General features: G+C 38.9%; 1 protein-coding gene across 3 annotated transcripts in view; it reads right to left on the bottom strand.

Annotated features, from left to right (window-relative positions):
- Window positions 1-202: 202 nt before the first annotated feature.
- LOC123313036 (integrin alpha-PS2) overlaps window positions 203-21355 on the bottom strand; it is a 103695-nt gene continuing 82542 nt past the window's right edge. Inside the window, exons 6-22 of one of the 3 annotated variants that reach the window (XM_044897707.1) lie at window positions 7673-7721; window positions 7445-7519; window positions 5647-6032; window positions 5492-5594; window positions 5170-5440; window positions 4928-5094; window positions 4724-4875; window positions 4443-4669; window positions 4160-4385; window positions 3639-4076; window positions 3210-3582; window positions 2729-3155; window positions 2508-2677; window positions 2145-2455; window positions 1632-2084; window positions 1348-1575; window positions 203-1106 (exon numbers count right to left, since the gene is read on the bottom strand). In XM_044897707.1, the coding sequence (XP_044753642.1) occupies window positions 1014-1106; window positions 1348-1575; window positions 1632-2084; window positions 2145-2455; window positions 2508-2677; window positions 2729-3155; window positions 3210-3582; window positions 3639-4076; window positions 4160-4385; window positions 4443-4669; window positions 4724-4875; window positions 4928-5094; window positions 5170-5440; window positions 5492-5594; window positions 5647-6032; window positions 7445-7519; window positions 7673-7721 (4149 nt within the window). In that variant the 3' untranslated portion in view covers window positions 203-1013. The remainder of the gene's footprint in view (window positions 1107-1347; window positions 1576-1631; window positions 2085-2144; window positions 2456-2507; window positions 2678-2728; window positions 3156-3209; window positions 3583-3638; window positions 4077-4159; window positions 4386-4442; window positions 4670-4723; window positions 4876-4927; window positions 5095-5169; window positions 5441-5491; window positions 5595-5646; window positions 6033-7444; window positions 7520-7672; window positions 7722-21355) is intronic. The other 2 variants (XM_044897708.1, XM_044897709.1) reach the window with 2 other exon arrangements.

Below are 21355 nucleotides of genomic sequence, written 5' to 3'. Positions count from 1 at the left end.
ATTTTTTATCCTTTTCCAAATTTGAATAACACAATATACGGACTTGAGTGACTGAAAAAGGTTGAAAAATTAAATTCCGAAAATCATTCCATAGTTTGTGAGATAGATATAACTGAAAATGAAATTTTTTATGAATTTTCAAAAGTCTGTATTTTATCATCTCAGCCAAATAGGAAAAAACCGTAAAAAAAAAACAACTTTCTTAACATAATAATTCTATTTACATTCAATTCGTAAATACAATATACAATCTTTTCGTTTCGATAATTTTTGAATTTATTCGAATACATATTAGTCATCTGAAGAAATAAACAAGATATAAGTACATCTCGTGAATTCCATAATCTATAAATAAATTAAAACTCAAACATTATAATTTGTCAACAACTAAAGGGTTTTGTACAGTACTTGACACATTTTCTGGTTACTCAGTCTTGATAGTATTTTCTTGTCTAATCACTAATTTTTTATGAAATTTTTTGTTATTGTTTGCCTTATCGACTTTTTTCACTCAGTTTAGAAAATGTGTCAAATTGATTGTGTCTGCATAAAAATTCGGATTTTTAAGGACACTGTTAAATTATGGCATTAATCATAAAATTCACATTTTCAGGCATTATTACAGATTTAAGGCACTGTTATCTAGGATTAAACAATTATTTAATTAGTCTGTTACAATATCACTGGACCTATCAGGCTTAAGTTCTAAGTTTAAATCTACCAATGGCAGTGAAATCTATGTTGCACATTATTCTAATATCGGCGCAATTAGGCTAATGATGTTCGTTAACTGGTGTATTTATTCGTTATTTAAATTTTTCACGTTTTATTTTTCAAGGCTGGCCGAAATTTTATAGATTTCACCTGGAAAACCAGCCCTGGCTTTCAATATATGTCTCATCATTTTCTTAATTCATAAACATTCAACTATACACATCCACTCTCAAAATAAATTAATTAATATCAATCGTTCAAGTCTTGTTCAGGTTGTCCGTCGACACCATCCACACGTTCTATAATGCTTCATCTCCATGATGGTATCCGTTGCGGTTCAGGGGCTGCCTTTCTGGTGCACTGGAAGGTCTGTTTCTCTTGAAGAAACCGAGCTGTAATAAGAAGAAAATTAGAACCGAAGAATTTCGAATCGGCATGTTCATTCGTATGATGAAAAATGTTGAGAAGAATTGAGATCGGTGGATGGAATGAGAGATGATCGAGTTCTAACACAAAAATACCTGCTCGTATCCAGGATTTGAGCTTGAAAATTCCCAAAAATTCGGTAAAAAACACTTTCAAAATTGAGTACACTTGATTGTCTAACTCTAACCCCTAGAAAATTCAATTTACCTTGTAAAGTAACAGGACGGCCAACAACAAGATTAGGGTTCCTACAATAGCTGATAGTAAAATTATCCACAATGGAACAACGTCAGATTTAATTTCTGGTGGTGGTCCTGGGACATTGGTTTCTATTTCAAACGTTGTGACATTCGTTTTATCTGTTTTTCCAAAGAAAGGTAGTTTTGTTATCTTTGCTGCCATCATTGAGGAAAATTTGATCGAATGGTCTGTAACCTATCACAAAAATTATGTTTATCCCCAGATAAGTGGTTTCTAAGATGTAGACTTACGTTTTTCAGGACCTTCGCGCTTATCCTACCTCTGAATGCTACCACAACTTCTTTCTCAGGTGCCAGTCTGCCAACCACACACCTCACGTGGAAACACTTGGTCGAATGACACTGTATGGCTTGCAACATGGCTTTGTCATAATGCAGTGTCCTATGGTGATATGTGGCTTGTCTCTTCTTTCTACCCATATACCTGTAAGTTGGTCTGTTGGTTGGAACATTGTCCATTTCGATGGAGTTTTGAGGCGAAGAAACAGATTTTGAGTTAGACCAGTGTTCTTGTTTGGAAAAGGAAGAACCGCTAGCGCTCGAATGAGAGGTTTGAATCTTTGAGGAGTCTGACTTCCTCGAGGAACTTTTACGACTTTGGGATTTCGATCTAGAGCTTCTGTCTTGTCGGGAATCGGGTATGAAACGTCCAGTGTCTGGGTCGTAAGTGGCTGTGAGGGTTACCTGCAGAAAAAGGAGCATGAGAGTGGCATTATATTCTAGACATAATCAGTTTCTACTCACTTCTTCTGTGAAAGCGACTTTTTCTCTGCCAGCGCCTTGGCCAATGCTTCCTACTTGCATCTCGCTACCGCTGCCTACTTGGGAGAAGGTGGTGGTGAAGCCTTTATTAGCTGCAAGGTTCCCAAGGTCTTGATTGAATTCAATGCTTCCCCTAGAAAACCCATTTTGTTCGACGTAAGAATCGTTCGAATTGTCACCTGAAGTTGCCTTAGCGTAAGAATGATAGATTCCTTCTTCGTCGAAATATCCTGTTTGGGACTGGTCGCCTTCTTCAGTTGGTTCCAAATATTCGCTCTCGTAACTTGCGTCTGCTGATCATTTTTAGCTTAGAAATTGTTTAAATTTGTCAAATACTGAACTCACCTTTATTTTCTGCGTCGTAAAAACCATACGCCGCATTCCCGGAATAACCAGTAGTGTTCTGCCGGTATTCTGTCCTACTTTGGACTTCTCCAGAGTTTGTCTTTTCGTAGGTTCTAGCGTCCGGTATTGGTTGGTTCATTGGAGGTCCAATGCGGTAGTCAGTTTGGTACCTACATCCAAAAAAGTTATTAGGTGAAGATATTAGTATATTATCAACTCACGTTCTTCCTTCTTGTCTTCCACCACCATTCTTATCCCATTGAAATACCCTGCCGGATTGTGTGATACCTTGATTTGTTATGGAATAGTTTGTTCCTTCGATACGATTCACGATTGGCTTTCCATCAATTGGGTAGCTATTCAGGTTATTTATACCGCCAGATGCTGTGTTTTCGTAATAGCTACCACCTGAAGTTCTTCCAGTAGATAGAACGTGGGAAGTACTTCCTTCGCTTACAGTGTTGCTGCTCAATATTTCTCCTGTTACAGCATCTGAGATTGTGGTGGTGTTAGTGACTGTTGTAACAGGCACACCGTTCACAATCTTCGTTTCGTATTTGGTGTAGGTTGTGGTGATCTTACCACCTTCTACTTTGCTGGTTCCTTGGCTATTTCTCTGTGGGACCCCGACATGATGGTTACTGTTGCCTGCAAAAAAGGAAGTCAGTACCTAAATATCGATTTAAATCATGTTAAATTCACCTTTACGAACATAAGTATTCAATACGTTTCCCTTGGCATCTCTTACAGTGGTGGTGTTTGTAACTATTGTGGATGGAACACCATTTATTATTTGAGTTTCGTATTCTGAGTAGGTGGTCGTCGTTACGCCTCCAAAAGCTCCAGTAGTTGACGCTGATGTGTTATGTCGTTGCTGGTCTATTACAGATATGTCCTCAGATCCTCCTACAAGAGATGTTATGTCTTCTTGGCTTGGAGTAATAACAGCTCCACCTGTTACCCCCTTGGTGATGGCATCTGTTTCCAAACTAACACTACCTCCCGATAGCACTGAGTGGAATTCAATGGAAGACTCCTTCACATTGATTCTCTCCCAGCTGAAATTTTCTTCAATCTGCAACCAAGAAATGTTTAAGAACTATTCAAGCATCCCTAGATGCTGTAACTCACAGATAGATTGAGGTAGTTAGCTTCCGGAACATGATGGCATTTCACGTTGCCCAGAGTGTGTGGTTGTTCGATCAAATAAAGAAAACTCTCCCCCTCTAAGGTCGCATAAGGCCAAGAGAGCAACAACTCGGTCTCTTCGATGTTAGCTGGGCCCAAGTTTCTCAAGAAGTAGGTGTGGATGACTTGCGGACCAATGTCCTCTTCCTTGTAGATTTTGTCGTTAGGATACAGCGTCTCGTTGAAGTAAAGTTCGGGAGGATGGGACACCCCTCTTAGTTCTATGTTGGAATCGGCCCATACCGCTATGGAAATGTGCTGATGGTTGTCTTTGACGTCTTTTTTGAGTTCTGGGTTCGTGCTATTGACGTACATATCGAATTCGAAGGTATCCTCGAGTCCTTCTTTGTAGTATGGTTGTAATATCACGTCAAATTTGACCTAAAGAATTGGGGTATCAGTAAAAACGTGTGCTGGTTCCAAGGAACTCCAAAACTTTATTAATGTGTCTAAGATTAACTTACAATATTTCCTGCTGGTAAGGGATTTCCTATATCACAGTTAAGAGTTCTGTTTTCTGAATTTCTACATGTTGCATGCTGCTGGGATTTATCGTCAACCTTCTTGAAGTATATACCATCAGGGTACACCAAAGAGAAGGTTGTTCCAAAGGAATCTTCTCCATTATTGTTGACAATAATGGTAAAGTTCAGATTCTCTTTCGATCCAAATAGATATTGCTGGACGTTCCTATTAAGATTTAGATTTATTGAAAACAAGAAAGACGAATGGATCTTGTGAACTTACGGGGTGATTTCGATGCTTAGGTTGGGTATGCAAACGTTGTCAGGTCCACAGTTCTTTTGGATGATAATGGAGTCTTTCCTAACTGGTGGCGAGTTCAAATCCAAAATAGGGGTTAATATTGAGTTTGGATCTCTGGCTTCTCTGGTTCCTCTTTCACTGTTATCTTCTTCTCTCATCCAGTACTTTACTTCAGCCTCTAAAGCTGTTAGTTTGTCGTATAAGTCAGGCTAAAAGAATAAATAATTATCTCCTGATTTGATAAATTGTTGGGGTCAACTAACTCTCAAGTAAATTTTCTTGGTTTCACAAGTATCTCCTCTGTCTTTCTCCAAGCGAATTGTGTTGTTCATCGAATTTATGTTTTCGTGTTCCAAGAAGGACATTCTAGGCCTCTTGGGCTGCCTGGTATCCAGGATGTATTGCACTTCTAGATCTGTGAGGAAAAATTTAGTATCTTTGAAAATTTTTGGAATGGGATAACTCACTTATAGAGGCTGGGATTCCCTTGCCGCTGTACTTGACGCAAAAGTCTATGGAGGTACAGGCTACCTTTTTGCCATTCGACAATGTGCAACTCTCATCTTTGATGTCAATCTGTTTACCGGGTGTTAAAAACCTGACGAAAGCTTCAACTCTAACTACAGGCCGAGATCTGCAAGGATAATTCATTATTTGAGTCTGAATTCAATTCATTTGCTGAGAGATGAGTTCAAGAAGTTCAATCTACCTGAAGAAAAACGCCTTGTCCGATAAGTATGATCCTACAGCGAAATCTGGATAATCATTTCCATCCAAATCTATACCTCCGGTTAACGAGAAACCAAAAGTTTCTGGGTGATTCCCAAGAGCCAAGTTTGGTTGTATTGAAGGTCCATAAGAAATGTCTTCTGCGTGAATGACCTGTGAAAATGTCTTCCGTACTCCTTTCTCCGATCCGTGGTAAATATACACCGCACCCCGCTCCCTTGATCCATCGTAAGGCGCACCAACAGCAAAATCTAAAATAAACTTGGTTATTCATGATAAGAACACAATGTCGAGTTATTCACCTCCATAACCATCTTGATTTATATCTCCTAGACCGGCTAGAGCGTGGCCAAATCTGGATTTCGATTGGAAGCCTTCTATCACGTAGGACGAGCTGAAAGTGCCCTTTAATTCATGGAGTTAATAGAAGTTAATCAAATCTGTTTCTTATACTTACCCTGAAGCCTCCATGATATATAACATAGACCCTGCCGACCTCGTATTTCCCTTCGTTATTTGGAATCGTGTACATGGGTGCTCCAATAACAATGTCGTCCTTTTTGTCCCCGTCAACATCTACAGAGGCCAAAGCGTAACCAAAGTATGAACCCAGTTGATCGCCGCTGAAGTTCTTGAAGTTTGTCAGATCCCAAGTGTACAGGAGGACCTTTCCGTGAAGATTGGCACCTCTTGGCATACCTACAGCCACCCCTTCAACTCCTGTACCCGCAAAGTCTCCCTTAACAATTGAGTAGCCAAGGTAAGAGTCATCATCTTTCGCCAATCCTTCTTTGGTCGAGAAGACAGCAGGCCTTGTTTCGATGCTCTGTTGGATTACCTGACCTAAAAAACAGCAGCGTGAGGTCTTGGTAGCAGAGGTAACATAACGGAAATTGTAACATGAAGCTAGTACAGTACAAAAGCATGTGATAAGAACATCAGTGATTGATGAAGAACTATGATTTCATATCTTGGTTTGAACCGATTGTGATTTCTTTCTAAAAGTAACGGTTTTTGAGGAAAAAAATTATTTATCACTTATAACGTAGCATATCAGTCTTCTAGGGGTGAAGATGCCTGCATTATAGGAGAATACCACCAAAAATTCTTCGATTGCTATCTTCCGTGAGCTGATATTTAAGCAGGGTAGCAAGAGCTGCTTAAAAAAATCATATGAAAGACCCACACTATTTTTCAACAAGGAATCCCGCCCAAAAACTATCGTAACTACTCATTTACACCCTGTATTATGGCGTTTCGACAATTAACCCAATGAAGAGTCAAGCTCTATAAATTTCCCAAGTTCTCAATAATTCCTTTTTCAGTTGGAACGGTCCCATGAATTCATGCGAATACCTAGAGGTTTTTCCACCAAATCGAGTGTAAAAGAGAAATTTATAGGCGACAAAGATCAAGAAGAAAACGATCGATTAAGAATTTCCTCGATGAAAGTCAGACTTATTTATATGTCTATGATGAAAAAAGGAGTTCGATGATTCGTCGTCATTTGTGACTGCCATTTTGTGCAACTGATGATTCATCATGTGCTTGTGTGAAACGAAATTGATTTGAAGAAAAGTTTCAGAGTGCTTTCAACTAGTTAAGGTAAGAAACAATTCTAAAATTGAAGATATTATTGACCGTAATGTTTGCATAATTTCGATCGTTGGTATGTTGATGTTGATTAGCAGAGATCCATAAAGTGCAAAGCTGTGATATGAAGCGTCTAAACAAATACTTACTCATCTTGGATATGAAAAAATTGCATTAATTATCGTATTAAGTATAATAAGCAAACGATAAAAGCTTTGATATTATTCTGGTTTAATTAATTTCTTCAAATAACTGTTTATCGATGTATAAACGATATCTAATTAGTGATTGTGAGACGTTTAAAATTGCTCAACCACTGCACTTGAGATTATCGTTCATTGAAATGATGGAATGGAATTCAGAAAAGGCGAATACAGAAGATTTTTTTGTCGCTGATGAGCCGTAATGGCCTGTAATATCATCGTTTATAATGTTGGCGCCTTTGATTTGACATGATATAGTATGCATTCTTGGCTGTTTTAGCCTTTTTCTAAACTCCATCAGCCACTCTAGCGCAGCGGTTCCCAGCGGATGATTACGATGAATTTTAATTGATTATCCAACACCAAAACTTCATAGACTTATTTTAAATTAATGCTGGTTAAATTGTGAGATCGTTACGACGAATTATCGCTGTTTTATCTCTTGTTTTTTCTGAATACCTTTCCCGCCAAATCGTGAAAACAATCCAGGTGTAAAGACGAACTTGGCTTTTGCGTCGACTGAATACATTTGTCCTGAAACAAATTTTATATTGCATAATAATAAGGTAAAAGGGACGGTCTGGCTTGCACTACTGCCAACTAAAAGCCTGTAAATATAGGTATGTTCTGTGAGAGTGTTTGTGTCTTTGGTTAGGAAGAGTGTGTACTGAGACTGAAGATTCTTACCTTGCCAGTACCAGCTGCCTGGGGCTCCAATGAACAACCTGTCCCCTTCCTGAAAAAAAACTTCTATTATATTTTTCTGAATTGCTGTTTATACCTAATACGAAAATATGTTGATCATCGAGGTCCAACAAATTATTTATATTTCTCAATATTACACATACAAAAAAGTGTTAACTCTAGGTGTTCTCTTCTCTATGTCACGGTATAAATTGTGTAACTGACATCTGAAAGTAGTTACCAATAACATCTTTAGTTTGTATATTTGGGATATCTACGTGTAGGGTAGAAAAAGCGCTGAAAATTTCTCTTTTTGAGTATTCAGAGACATAATACCTACATCAAAGTCCCAAGTTACGATGGATCTGTTCTGATTTGTGACAACGGAACCATAGAACAAGTTTACAGGACCGTTTGAAGTCGACTTCGATAATGATTTGTCTAAGACCGTGTTTATTTATTTTTTATCGGCTGTGAGATAAACGGAGACCATTAATTCATGCGCCCAGTTTATAAATATCAAGTATGTGAGAGCTGAATACAAGCAGCAGTTTACTGCCTAACATTGGGGGTGTTGCACTTAAGAGCTTTCCTCGTGTTACTTCCATCTTTCTTCGGACGGATATCTCTAATTACTGTCGATATTTGGTCTGTTTTATCGCCCGCTTGACGTTACTAGAATTTGTGGCTTTTTTACGGGCATTCCATGTGAGCGAGCTTAAATGTTTCAAACGTATCGAAGAACACAGACTATCGCTATTTAACAATCTGTGTAATTGCTGACATGGGTATACCTGTAAGAGGTGTTGGAATAAGACTCAGATTTGATGGAGGCCTGCTTAAACTGAAGCGCCTCAGAGCAAAAACCCGTACAAAGTTTATCATGGAACTTCAATATGCAGAAGACTGCGCACTTATCGCTAGCAGCTCAGAAAATTTACAGATAATGTTGGACACCTATAAACATATATAAGATTTAGGCCTTAGACTCAATATTGACAAAACAAAAATCCAGGTAAGTCCGCCAGAAAGCCTTCAAACACATATCAGCCTGGAGAATGAAACTCTAGAACTGGTCGAGCAGTTCAAATACTTGGGAAGCTTCATAAATACTAACGCTAACCTGGACACGGAAATACACAACCGTATCAATTCGGCATCCCGGGCATTCTGGAAGCTAAAGGTCAGAGTATTTCGAAATCCCGACCTCAATCTGAAGATCAAGACAGCTGTTTACAAAGCAGTGGTCTTCCGAAGGGAAGCGAAAGCTGGACGCCCTACAGGCGACATATTAAACAGCTTGAACAAACGTAGCAACGTCATCTAAGACAAATAATGCACATCAGATGGTTCCACAAAGTTTCAAATACAGAAGTCTTGCAGCGCGCGAGTTGTATAACAATTGAGACTCAAGTAACGAGTGCCCGACTCAGATGAAGCGGCCACATTCTGAGGAGGCAAGACACAAGACTCCCGTAAATAGCTCTGTATGGCAAATTCACAGAGGGAGCTCGGAAACTAGGAGGCCAGTATGAGCGGTTTAAGGATATATGTACTGCATCAATCCCTTGAATCAGTTAATGCCAATCATAACTGGGAACAACTAGCGTTAGACAGATCAAAGTGGAGGTCTTTGGTCCACAGTAATAATAGAGACTCGAGAAGAATACTGCGGCAGCCAGATCTGGTTGGTGAATATCTATGCCCGGAGTGTGGAAGGATCTGTAGGTCACGGTTGGGTCTCTTCAGTCACAGGAGGGCGCACAGTCGCAAGTAGCCTTAAGAAACTATAAGTTTGATCGTACCGAAAGTTTTGTTGTTTAGTCTTTTTGTAGATTTATTCTAGGCAACGGGATACAGCAATGAAATGAAATGGAGTATCACAAAGTATAATAAGCTTATGAAGTCTCGAGTATTTGGTTCATACTTGTTACTTATTACTATTCAGTCTTGCAAATTTAAACCTATGAGAACCGAGGGTTCAAATGATGATAAGGATTTTGAACTTACAGTGGGATTACTAAGATCGAAATATGATCTTCAATTCAAGATATCTGCTTCCTGATATCTTATTATTTCGAAAAATGAGATCAGGCACCCTTGAAGATGTTTTCTCTACGCCTAGTTCTCAAGATGCTTTCAGTGAGCAATTTCGGACGGCCTGTACATACAAATAAAATTTGGGGGTCCAGCTTCTACCACCCATGTACAAGAGCTCAGTGCTCGGCAAGGAGTCATTTCCCGAAAGGAAGCCATAAATTCGCGTACGTTTCAACCTCACAATGCGACAATATTGCGGCGTTTTGGACCACATATGTGCCCCTACGGACATCGCGTATAATAAAAAACGCACATTGTATACCTTGACTTATTGGCGGACGTGGACGCTTACGGCTCGCCAAGTCCCGCAAAAACCTTTGTAGGCATATGATACCTCATGTATTTATGCCGGTGTCCATTGAATCAAATCTCCATAAGTGAATGTTCGATGTCTTTTAGGCGCAAAAAAAGGAACGCGGCGCATAATCTACGGATTGAAGGGGGCATATATGATCGGTAATGCTGCCTTTAGACCTTTAGATAGAGATAGGGGTCAGAGGCGTCTCTGGGGCATTGCAATAAATTCGAATAAAAATATTACTACCGATAATTAACGAATGATGGAATGATTTGGTCATTGATGAGGTTTTTATAAACTCTTCATTATAATAGGGGTGAAATTGTTGAACTTATAGGGTACTAATTGATGAATTATCTGCACATTCTGAAAATCTTCATTTTAATGAAAGTTAACTCTACATTGACTTCATAACTTATTTTTTATGTTCTCTCGGGAAGGTTTTGAACGAAACAAGACACATTAAATGGAAGAAAATTTCAGGATTTCACCGAATCTTATGTGACAGAAGAGAAATGAACAATTTTCAAAATACTGAAATGCTGATAAGTGATTTGATACTTGGTATTTCCACCCCTTGCGTTAATTACACCTCGGCAACGACGGTTCATACTGAAAATGAGTGATCTTAAAATGTTCAGATCTAATCCTTCCCAGATTTCTCCCAGTTGGTTCCTAAATTATTAAGAGTAGCTGGATGATTTTCTGAACTTCTCAGCCTTCTATTGAGGTTGTCCCAAACCTGCTCAATCGGATTGAGATATGGTCTTCTTGCTGGCCATTCCATTCGAGAGACTTCAACCTCTTTCTCCTGAACGATGCGCGCACGATGGGGTCTGGCATTATCGTCCATAAAAATGAATTTTTCACCAATGTATGGGGCAAATGGCACTACATGCTCTTCAAGAATGTTCCTCATATACTTATCAGCATTCATAGCTCCATTATCAACGACCACTAGGTCTGTGCGAGCAGTCAAAGATATTCCACCCCATACCATAATCGATCCTCCCCTGAAACCAGTAGTATTCAGGAAATTGCACTGAGCATATCTTTCATGTGGACGTCTGTATACAAGGGAACGTCGATCACAATGGTAAAGGCAGAATCTAGACTCATCTGTGAAGAGAACTCTTTCCCAATTGGCCTCTTCCCAATGGATATGCACTCTCGCAAAATCCAAACGCGCCCTACGATGGGCTGGGGTAAGAGCTGGGCTCTTGCCGCGACACGAGGCCTTAAATCATATTCTCTAAGGCGATTTCTTATTGTCTAAGTGAAAATTTGCACCTCATGAGTTTGCTCAAGCTGAATTTGAAGGAGGCGAGCGGTTGCAAACCGTTGTCTCAACGTTGTTACCCGTGGTCTACCCTGTCCTGATCTTCGGACATTCATACCTGTCTCCCTGAATCGCTGCAACATTCTGGACACACTTGTATGGAAAACTACAAACCTTTCTGCAATTCTTGTGTATGTCCACCCTTCTTCTCGCAAAAGTACCGCTTGGGCACATTCCTCTTGGGTCAAATTGCGTGTTTCGCGTTGCATAGCGATCGAGTGTAGAAAATCAAACGAAAGAAAAACTATTGATCACTAGAATTGATCGAGAACAACTGATTTTAGAATGGAGCCAATACATTCAAAATCTGATAATATCATCTTTTTTTATTACTGCTGGGAAAAAACATCTGTATTGAAGAAAACCGTTGAAAGTGGATAACATAATTCTGATATGAATAATTATCATTGAGAACACCTTCAGTTGTAGAATAAATTTGATTTCCATAATGTGCGTTAATTTTTTTGGGCAGTATAGATTCTTTCTTTCATCTTTTAACAATTACTATTAAGGTCTGTTCTCTATAACACTTCAAGCACAAGCTTGTTCAGGGTTGGTGTGGGATGTTTCTGACAAGTTTTCCTACGCGAATACCCGAATTTTTTCGGGTTTTTGCGGTTTTCGACCGAAGAGTTTAGCATTGTTTTTTTTTTATCTGTTCAAAGGCAAAACTATCACATGAAACTTTATTCCAACGAGTGCGCATAATAACAAAACAGAGGAACTTCTACAAATATGAACTCCCATTTCCTATGTCTCTCTTCATTGAAGAGTGCATGCTTAAAAGCAGTAAATGGAAGCCGTACTTTCCATCTGGTTGACTAGGAAATGCAAGGTCATTCATGGCGGGTTTCTGCTACATAGCAATATTCCAAGTAATCTGCCAAAACTACGTGGACTACACCAAAAGGCAGTTTGGGCTTCGATGCTTCTCCTTGTGGGATGAGCTAGTAAAGCACCAAGTGAGTAGAACGTTATTAGCGTTCCTTGGTGAACCCTTCTACTGAGTTTATGTCCTGCAAGACAACCTCAGTCAACCATACTGCAGGCAAAGTTTCTGCCGAACGATACAAACAAGATTAATTACATAGAGAATCTGAAGGGTGAATTGGAAGCCAAGGGGATCCTAACAGGTAGTAAAGAAGACGCTGATGAGCTGATCATACAGCCTGCTGCCTCAGTTGCTAAGCAGTACGACAGAGAAATACCCCAAGCACTATTTTAAACTCTGGTAGCAGTACATACTCTTCCCTCACGCAGTCAGTGGGTGCGACACCAACACAGCACCCTTTTGATATTGTGGTGATGCAGACTTATCAGAAAAACCCTGGCCAGATGTGAGACGAGGAACAATTTCTAAACTATTAACTCAAATCGCATATAAACCTACGCCGCTGGGTTCCGAAAGCAATATTGAGTGTTCAGAGCCGCTTACTACGGACTATATGTCGGTTATAATGAAACAGTTTAAAGAAATAGCGAATGTACCATGTCAGGTGTATCACCATTAAGCTGGGAAACATGGTGGATGCACATAAAAGCCTGTAAAGGCAACGGAAATTTGAAATATCGCTCATGTCGGCTGATATGAAGGAAAGGAAACGGCAAGTGCTCTTAGTATCCCTGGCGAACTGTTAGAGTGATAATGGAATTCTTGACGCATTACTTATGGTAACTCGAGAGATATGCGCTTTGTAGTTATCTCAGTAATCCTCCAGTCAAACGATTTGATTCTATTGTAGGCTTCCTCGGAAAAAGGCAGACGTAAAAACGTACTAATTTCAACCGTTACAAACTGACATTGAATGAAAATAATACAGCTTCGACTCTTCTGGGAATGGATCTTTTCATGATGTCATGAATTTTATCTAAATACAAAATTCCAATACATACCATAAAAATACCAGAAAGACAAAGAACCCAACTCTCTCAAAAGTCAATTGATGGAACTGATGGATATTTTGTAAAATAAAAGTACGAAGATATATTGATATCTAGTTAGCCTAGACCAGTTCCATGCATAAAAAAATATTGCGTTACCATGGCAACGAACAATAACTCATTAGAAGTGTCAGTGTGAAGTTTGAGGTCAAAAAAGTGAACCAGAGTTACGCAATAAATCAAAAGAAAGAATATGTCCACCGAAACTGTGAAAATCGAAAAATTGGAGTATCGAGCCATCATCAAGTACCAGTATTTAAAAGGGTTAAGAGGTAAGCAGATTTACGAAGATATGCTTAATACCCTTGGTGATCAATGTCCTTCGTATGCGACAGTGAAAAATTGAACTGCAAGCTTCAAAAGAGGTAAATTTTCCATTGAAGATAATGACCGATCGGGAAGGCCAGTTTCTGTGTTAGTCCCCGAAAATATCGAGGCAGTTCATGACATGATTTTATCAGACCGTCGAATAGGGCTGAAACGGATATCTGAAGCACTGAATATTTCATACGAAAGCGTTCAGCATATAGTTCGCGCCAATTTGGACTTGAGAAAAATTGCTGCAAAATGAATACAAAAATGTTTGAATGTTGACCAAAAGCGTGCAAGGGTAGAAGCACCGCGTTCGATCTGTGCTCGATTTGAAAACGATAAAGACTTCTTAAATCGAATTGTTATTATGGATGAGACTTGGGTACATTTCTAAGATCCAGAAACAAAGCAACAATCGATGGAATGGCGACACTCTGGTTCTCCAAGATCTAAGAAGTTTCGTGTCCAAAAATCTGCTGAAAAATTTCTTCAATAACCGGAGATTACTATTCGACATTACTGACCACTCTACGGGAAAAATTAAGGAGAAAAGACGCGGAAGGTTAGCCAAAGGTGTTTTGTTTCTGCAGGATAACGCCCCTGCAGATAAATCCCATGTTGACATGCAAAGAATCGTGATTTGGGATTTGAATTACTAGAACACCCCCCTTATTTACCAGATTTGGCTCCATCCGACTATCTTCCCTTTCCTCAAGTGAAAAAAAATTTAAAAGGTCGTTAATTTTCTTCTAACGAGGAGGTAATAAAAGCTATGGAGGTCTGGTTTGCAGAGCAAGAAGAAACATTTTTTTTGAAAGTCTAGAGACGTTGCAGTTTCGCTGAAATAGATGTATCCAATTGAGAGGAGAATATGTTGAGTAAGAATTCTTCAATATATCCTCGTATTGTTCATATTTTTTCCTGAATAAAAAATTGGGTACTTTGGATGAATGCAATCTTGTTTGAAAGATCCACATATGCGTAGTATTTTAAATTTGGCTGGCATAGCTCATTATTCTTAAACTTCTCAAACTTAAAATGGCATAATCGGGAGAATGGTTGAGGAAGTCTTTTGACTTCAAGAATCTACTGTTGGAATATATGTACAAGTCAAAGTCTCACCCTGTATACGTAACACAAAGTGGGTTGCAGAAATTGTAATGGCTTGTTTATTTTGGGGGGCTGGCAATATTGAACCTGCCAAACGTACGTTTGGATAAATAAATGGACATTGAAAGCCTCTTCGAGTGGGGAAACTCCTACCTAGCCCACACGAGGATACTGAATCAAATAGAGAGCACTCTTATACCGAAACCCTAGCTAGAGCCAACTGTATTCGATTCCAAAACACCCTTTACAAAGGTCATTCGAGACTTTCAGTGCTATCGGTTTGGTGGATCAACCAATAATAAAGTTCATTCTTCACAATCACATACTGCATTCCTTGATAGTCTTGAGACCCCTACACGGTCATCAATTCCCATCGACCAGGCCTACCCCACTAATTTGACATCATACCAGCCAAACTGGCGCGCGTTTTAAATGCTGCGCTTTCATTATTGAAACGTCCTTTTAAATCCTCCAGCATTCTTCATTAACGGTCATTGTGGGACCGGTAATGAACGCAAGCACTCAGATTTTACCGAAAGCCCCATTTGCTGTTATCGCCCCCGCGATCCTTCATCGACAACTCAATAAACGGGACCGAATCAACTCGTCAGGGCCCTATTCAGCGAGGTGTGGAAGTGGCCGAAGTCGATTTCGTTATGGTCTTCGAATTACGATACATCCACGATATGGAGGCGAGCAGGCCGGGGTCGTCAATCATGTTTCCGTCAAATTAGCCGTAGTCGTTTCGGCAAAAGGGCTGCACCTTTCGGCATAAATGGCCATATTGACTGACTGCAGTTCGTGGAAGCAATTTCCTTTCTTTGTGGGCGCTTTTTACGCGGAATATTAATCGGGAGATTCGTCGGTCGCTGTATGCCATATGGCGTACGGTGCGTTTTTTTTTTGGGTACGTTACAACGCGAAAAATACGAAATATCGCTTGAAGGGTGCTAAAAGGGGAGATGATGTGAATAGTAGATTGCTTGTATGAACATAGATTGTTATGTTTTGGTTCAGATATGCTTGTATCTTTCGTCCATAGAAAAAAATCACATGGTGGAAGATCACGAAAGTTCATAAAAATTGGCTTTTTTCGACTGACGATGCCGAGCTTATAAATTCAACAGTAACAAGGTTAGGGAGGTCATTTGACGCAGAATTTTATGCTCATCAGTTTTTAATACAGTGACATTTTCCGTACGGTCCATCGTTTGCAACATATGACCAGATGTTATCCGCGTTTTTCGACATGAGCTACGAGGCATGCAGGGTGAGTCGTACAAATATTTCAACAGCAGATTCTTGAGGTCGAAGGAAACACTTTTTTCCTTTACCATTTTTTCCGAATCGGCTCGGTTTAAAAGATACAGCCTGTTGACAAACCATAGAAAATGTTATTTTTAGTTCTACCCCACAAACGGTTTTATCGAATGAAATGAATTTCGGAATAAAAGGTCCTTTCGTTTACATAAAAAGTGTAGCACTTTTCTACACTCGATTTTAGTATTCGTTTGCTGATTGAATTTACACCATTGTAGAGCAAGTGTAGTTTATCTACATCTCCTTTTGACTATGTGTAGATAAACTACACTTCCTCTACACTGGTGTAAATCAAATCGAGTTTAGAAAAGTGCTACACTTTTTATGCAAACGAAAGGACCTATAGTTTTTTATTGATTTGATGAATCTTTTTCGAACACAAAATATTACCCACGTCTTCCAGTATTCTCGTTATGACCATTACGTGCCAAAAATTACCAAAAATTCAGAGTACCCAACTCTTGAAACTAAGTTTGACGCTATCTAATGAATATTTGAACATTCTGTAAAATAAAAGTATTCTTCATATTTTCTCGTATAATGCGCCGTTTTCGAGTAAATTGATGTTGAAAAATTAGAAAGTATCTGTGATATTTGAAAAATTGGGTACTTTGGCTGAATACAACTCTGTTCAAAAAATCCACAGATGTGAAGTGTCATAGATTTAGCTAGCTGAGGGTAAGTTTGTTTTTCCAGGGATGGTACAGCTCATTAGGAAAACTTAAAATGGCTATATCTTTTTATAAGGGCGGAATCGGAAAAAATGGTATAGGAAAAAAGTTTATCTTTTGACCTCAAGAATCTACTGTTAAATTATTTGTAACGAAGCTTTGAACACCGTTTGATCAGACTAAAAAACCATCTTCATAAATTTCTGATGATTTCAATACAATCTAGTACGCTAACATTATATGGAAAATGGCACAGCACAATCTAAGAATAACAGAATCTCGGTTTTCAAAATTCCATGGCCCACCTGACGATGAATTTTTTTAAACGAATGTTATTTATAACTGGAAAAGCTCTCTTTTCCTCCATCAGTGTTGAAAAAATTCTTCGGGTACTTCACTCCAACAGCTTGTATTTTGAAAATAGAGCCTTTCCGTTTTATTTTGAATTTTTTCATCTTAATTTCGGTATAAGGTAAAACTTTTTTGTTGAGTTCTCCTCTGATGCCTCATTTCTAAATTCTTGTTGTAGGAATTTCATTTCTTAGCTTGTATTATCGCCATATTTTTCTTCCTCTTGTACATCAGCTTTCACCACCATAAAGAAGAATAGGCAAACCCATTGTTTTATCAAATTTCAATGTTGTTTCTGGTCTAACTTACAGTTCTTGAATGTTCAGTTTATATAAAAATGGATTTCTGGTTCGATATGCCATTTTCCAACTGTTGGTTCTATATGAGCTGGTTTCAATTCCAACTGAGTTTATTGGAATATAAACCTCACTTCAGTATGTGGGTTAATATCGGTTAAGGATACCATTAATTTTCTTCGTATCTGATGTTTTAACGATTCAAGAAAATGGTCAATCTAACAGCTGCAATTTTTGTGGAATTTATTATTCTGTCGGAGATATTTTCTCTTGAATTTGACGATTTATAAGTGATCGAGTATTTTTTGAGGATATTTATGGAAGTTTCGAATTTTGGCTTCATTATCTCATGGTAGAATAGCTCTTCGCTCGATAAAAGACTTTTTACTCATAAAGTACAACCATTGAACCAGTAAACTAACATAAGGTATATCTTATCAACATAGAAGTAAACACCGAACTTGTATTCACAAGAAAGCATATATTATATATTATTCATTTAAGTAGAGATTAAACGGTTAGACTTAATAACTACAATTACTGGGAAGGCATTGTTAACGCATTAACAATTTACGCTAGATCACGAAGAATTTTACAGTTTAAAAGGTTTTCCGATGGAGGAATTTGAGCAGGAGCCTTTTGAATGAATCACTGATCGGAATGAAAACGGATATTGGGCGCAAGTAGGTTGAACACTCAACAGGAAACACTAGATATTAACTTTTGAGTTGCAAAATGTGAAAACATAAAAATGAAAAAATCGAATTCTAACTTTCTTTCGAACTTCAGCGTATGGCTTCCAAATGCCTACTTATTTATGACCCTTTCCAATTAAAAAATGATCATAATCCGACAGTCCTTATACGGAAGGTATCGCATTAAGTCTCGATCTCGTTAAATACGCCCCTGTTGTCATCGAAAGAATGATTCATTTCTTCCTTATGGATCAGATGTCGATTAGAGGCAAATTAAATAAATGGAAATAAGACATCGCGTTATTATACCATCCCGAAAGAATGGACGCTTAGATGTGTAAGCCTATTATGTCCAACATCTCTTTCGTGTTTTAAAGACAGATCAATCAAGAGGGCCATGTGCGCGGCCCTGTGATTTGATGAAAGATAGACTTATAAGGCCATATGGTGAAATTGTATTAATATCCAGAAGATATTGGATTAGAAAGTGATTAAAGACCGGCCAGAAATGCATCCATTTCAATTTGTATGAGAAAAAATCATCGAACTGTGATATACACTGCTCAAAAATTGAAGTGGAAAGAACATTACTTAGTTTCTTTTAAATGTAGGTTTAACTCAATAAGTTGCAAACCGCCTCCTGATATCACAAAGTGTACTAAGTGAAGCATGAAATCGCTATTTGATAGTACTCCACATATACCCGTGGAGTAGGAGAGCAAGAGCTAAAACGGTTGAACAAGATGGACTAACACGGTTAACTGCACCGCGAAATCCCTTCTTCACAACATCTTAATATGTGGACAAGAAGAAGTGCCAATTTTTATCGCTCTAAAGCAGTCACGGAGTAGATACATCAGTAGTCCCAAGAGGAATGTGCCCAAGCGGTAGTTTTGCGAGAAGAAGGGTGGACATACACAAGAATTGCAGAAAGGTTTGTAGTTTTCCATACAAGTGTGTCCAGAATGTTGCAGCGATTCAGGGAGACAGGTATGAATGTCCGAAGACCAGGACAGGGTAGACCACGGGTAACAACTGCCATTCAAGAACGTTACTTGAGAGTTTCTTCGTTGAGACAACGGTTTGCAACCGCTCGTCTCCTTCAAATTCAGCTTGAGCAAACTCATGAGGGTGCAAATTAGCACTCAGACAATAAGAAATCGCCTCAGAGAATATGATTTAAGGCCGTGTCGCGGCAAGAGGCCCAGCTCTTACCCCAGCCCATCGAAGGGCGCGTTTGGATTTTGCGAGAGAGCATATCCATTGGGAAGAGGCCGATTGGGAAAGAGTTCTCTTCACAGATGAGTCTAGATTCTGCCTCTACCATTGTGATCGACGTTCCCTTGTATACAGACGTCCACATGGAAGATATGCTCAGTGCAATTTCCTGAATACTACTGGTTTAGGGGGAGGATCGATTATGGTATGGGGTGGAATATCTTTGACTGCTCGCACAGACCTAGTGGTCGTCGATAATGGAGCTGATGAATGCTGATAAGTATATAAGGAACATTCTTGAAGAGCATGTAGTGCCATTTGCCCCATACATTGGTGAAAATTTCATTTTTATGGCCGATAATGCCAGACCCCATCGTGCGCGCATCGTTCAGGAGTACCTGGAAGAGGTTGAAGTCTCTCGAATGGAATGGCCAGCAAGAAGTCCAGATCTCAATCCGATTGAGCAGGTTTGGGACAACCTCAATAGAAGGCTGAGAAGTTCAGAAAATCATCCAGTTACTCTTAATGATTTAGGAATCCAACTCGGAGAAATCTGGGAAGGATTAGATCAGAACATTTTAAGATCACTCATTTTGAGTATGAACCGTCGTTGCCGAGCTGTAATTAACGCAAGGGGTGGAAATACCAAGTATTAAATCACTTATCAGCATTTCAGTATTTTGAAAATTGTTCATTACTCTTCTTTCACATAAGATTCGGCGAAATCCTGAATTTTTCTTCCATTTAATGTGTCTTGTTTCGTTCAAAACCTTCCCGATAGAACATAAAAAATAAGTTATAAAGTCAATGTAGAGTTAACTTTCATTAAAATTGAGATTTTCAGAATGTGCGTTAATTTTTTTGCCATCTGTCATAGTGATATGCTATTTATCACCACTCAATATTTTCTGTGTTTTTTTTCCGTATTAGGTGTTTCAAAACAAGACCTTTTCTCACATGTGATCTACATATCACGACGTCCAAAAAGGTGAAAAACAATCCTCTGTTCGAAAGTCGAGTGTGGTCCCAGCACATATTTCCGTTCTCTCCTGATTCACAAGAACGCCTTCTAAGAAGCAGCAGCGTCTTGCAGTCGACGACTCCAAATAAAGAAACTAAAAATTCTATAGCTGAAATATGTCGGTTGACATTTTTTCTCCCGACAGAAGAACGACTCCTATTTTGGGTCAACATGCGAACCGTACACAAAGAGGTGCATACATTAAATTTTAAGACGTACCAACTGAATAGTTATTGTGCAAAATATGGCACTGTTCCAGGTATGGTGGGGCCATTTGTATAAATTCTGCCTCATTTATCAGCGATTTCGTAATAACCGTTTTACAGCCTACTTGTATTATGCTGCTGGGAGAGATTTATTCGATTTAGAGATGATTTAGGTGGATGTTTCATCTCGATGCGGAGTAGAGAAAGGATTCGCATTTAGAACATGCACAAGGGTTGCCATATTCGACGAGGTACATGTTAAAGTCTGAATTCATGGCTTTTGCGGTTGTAAAAGGATAAACTTGGATGTTCCTCTATTGTGTTGTGCCTCCTTTATTCCTGAAACATAAATTTGTTGTTTTCCCTACAGGTTTCGCACCCGACAACATTTACTCCTTCATTATTTGCATTGGTGATGTTTTCTGATAGTGATACTAGGACTAGGGATAGGAAAATGAGAAGATTGTCGATTACTTGAAGTGGTGAAAAGGTAAGCTGTTTCTCAAATATGTAACCTTGGATTGGCAATTGAAAATTCCATTGAAGATATGATTTTGTTAGAGTGTTGGAATGGGGTAAACGAATATCCGAGGCATTCAATATTTATTATAAAAACTCCCATCACATGGATCACTTCGATCTGGACAAGGTCTTCAAATTGAATCAGCAAATGTCTAAATGTGGACAAGAAGGATTAAAAAGAATGATCGGTTTGAACAAAAATGTCAACTTTGTGCTGTTACTGTGGATGAAACTTGGGTCCATTTCTACGACCCATAAAAAAGCAGCCGTCGATAAAGGCACTCTA

This window comes from Coccinella septempunctata, chromosome 5 (assembly GCF_907165205.1).
Source record: "Coccinella septempunctata chromosome 5, icCocSept1.1, whole genome shotgun sequence".
NCBI lineage: Eukaryota > Metazoa > Arthropoda > Insecta > Coleoptera > Coccinellidae > Coccinella > Coccinella septempunctata.
This window is presented reverse-complemented; position numbering and strand designations above follow the sequence as displayed.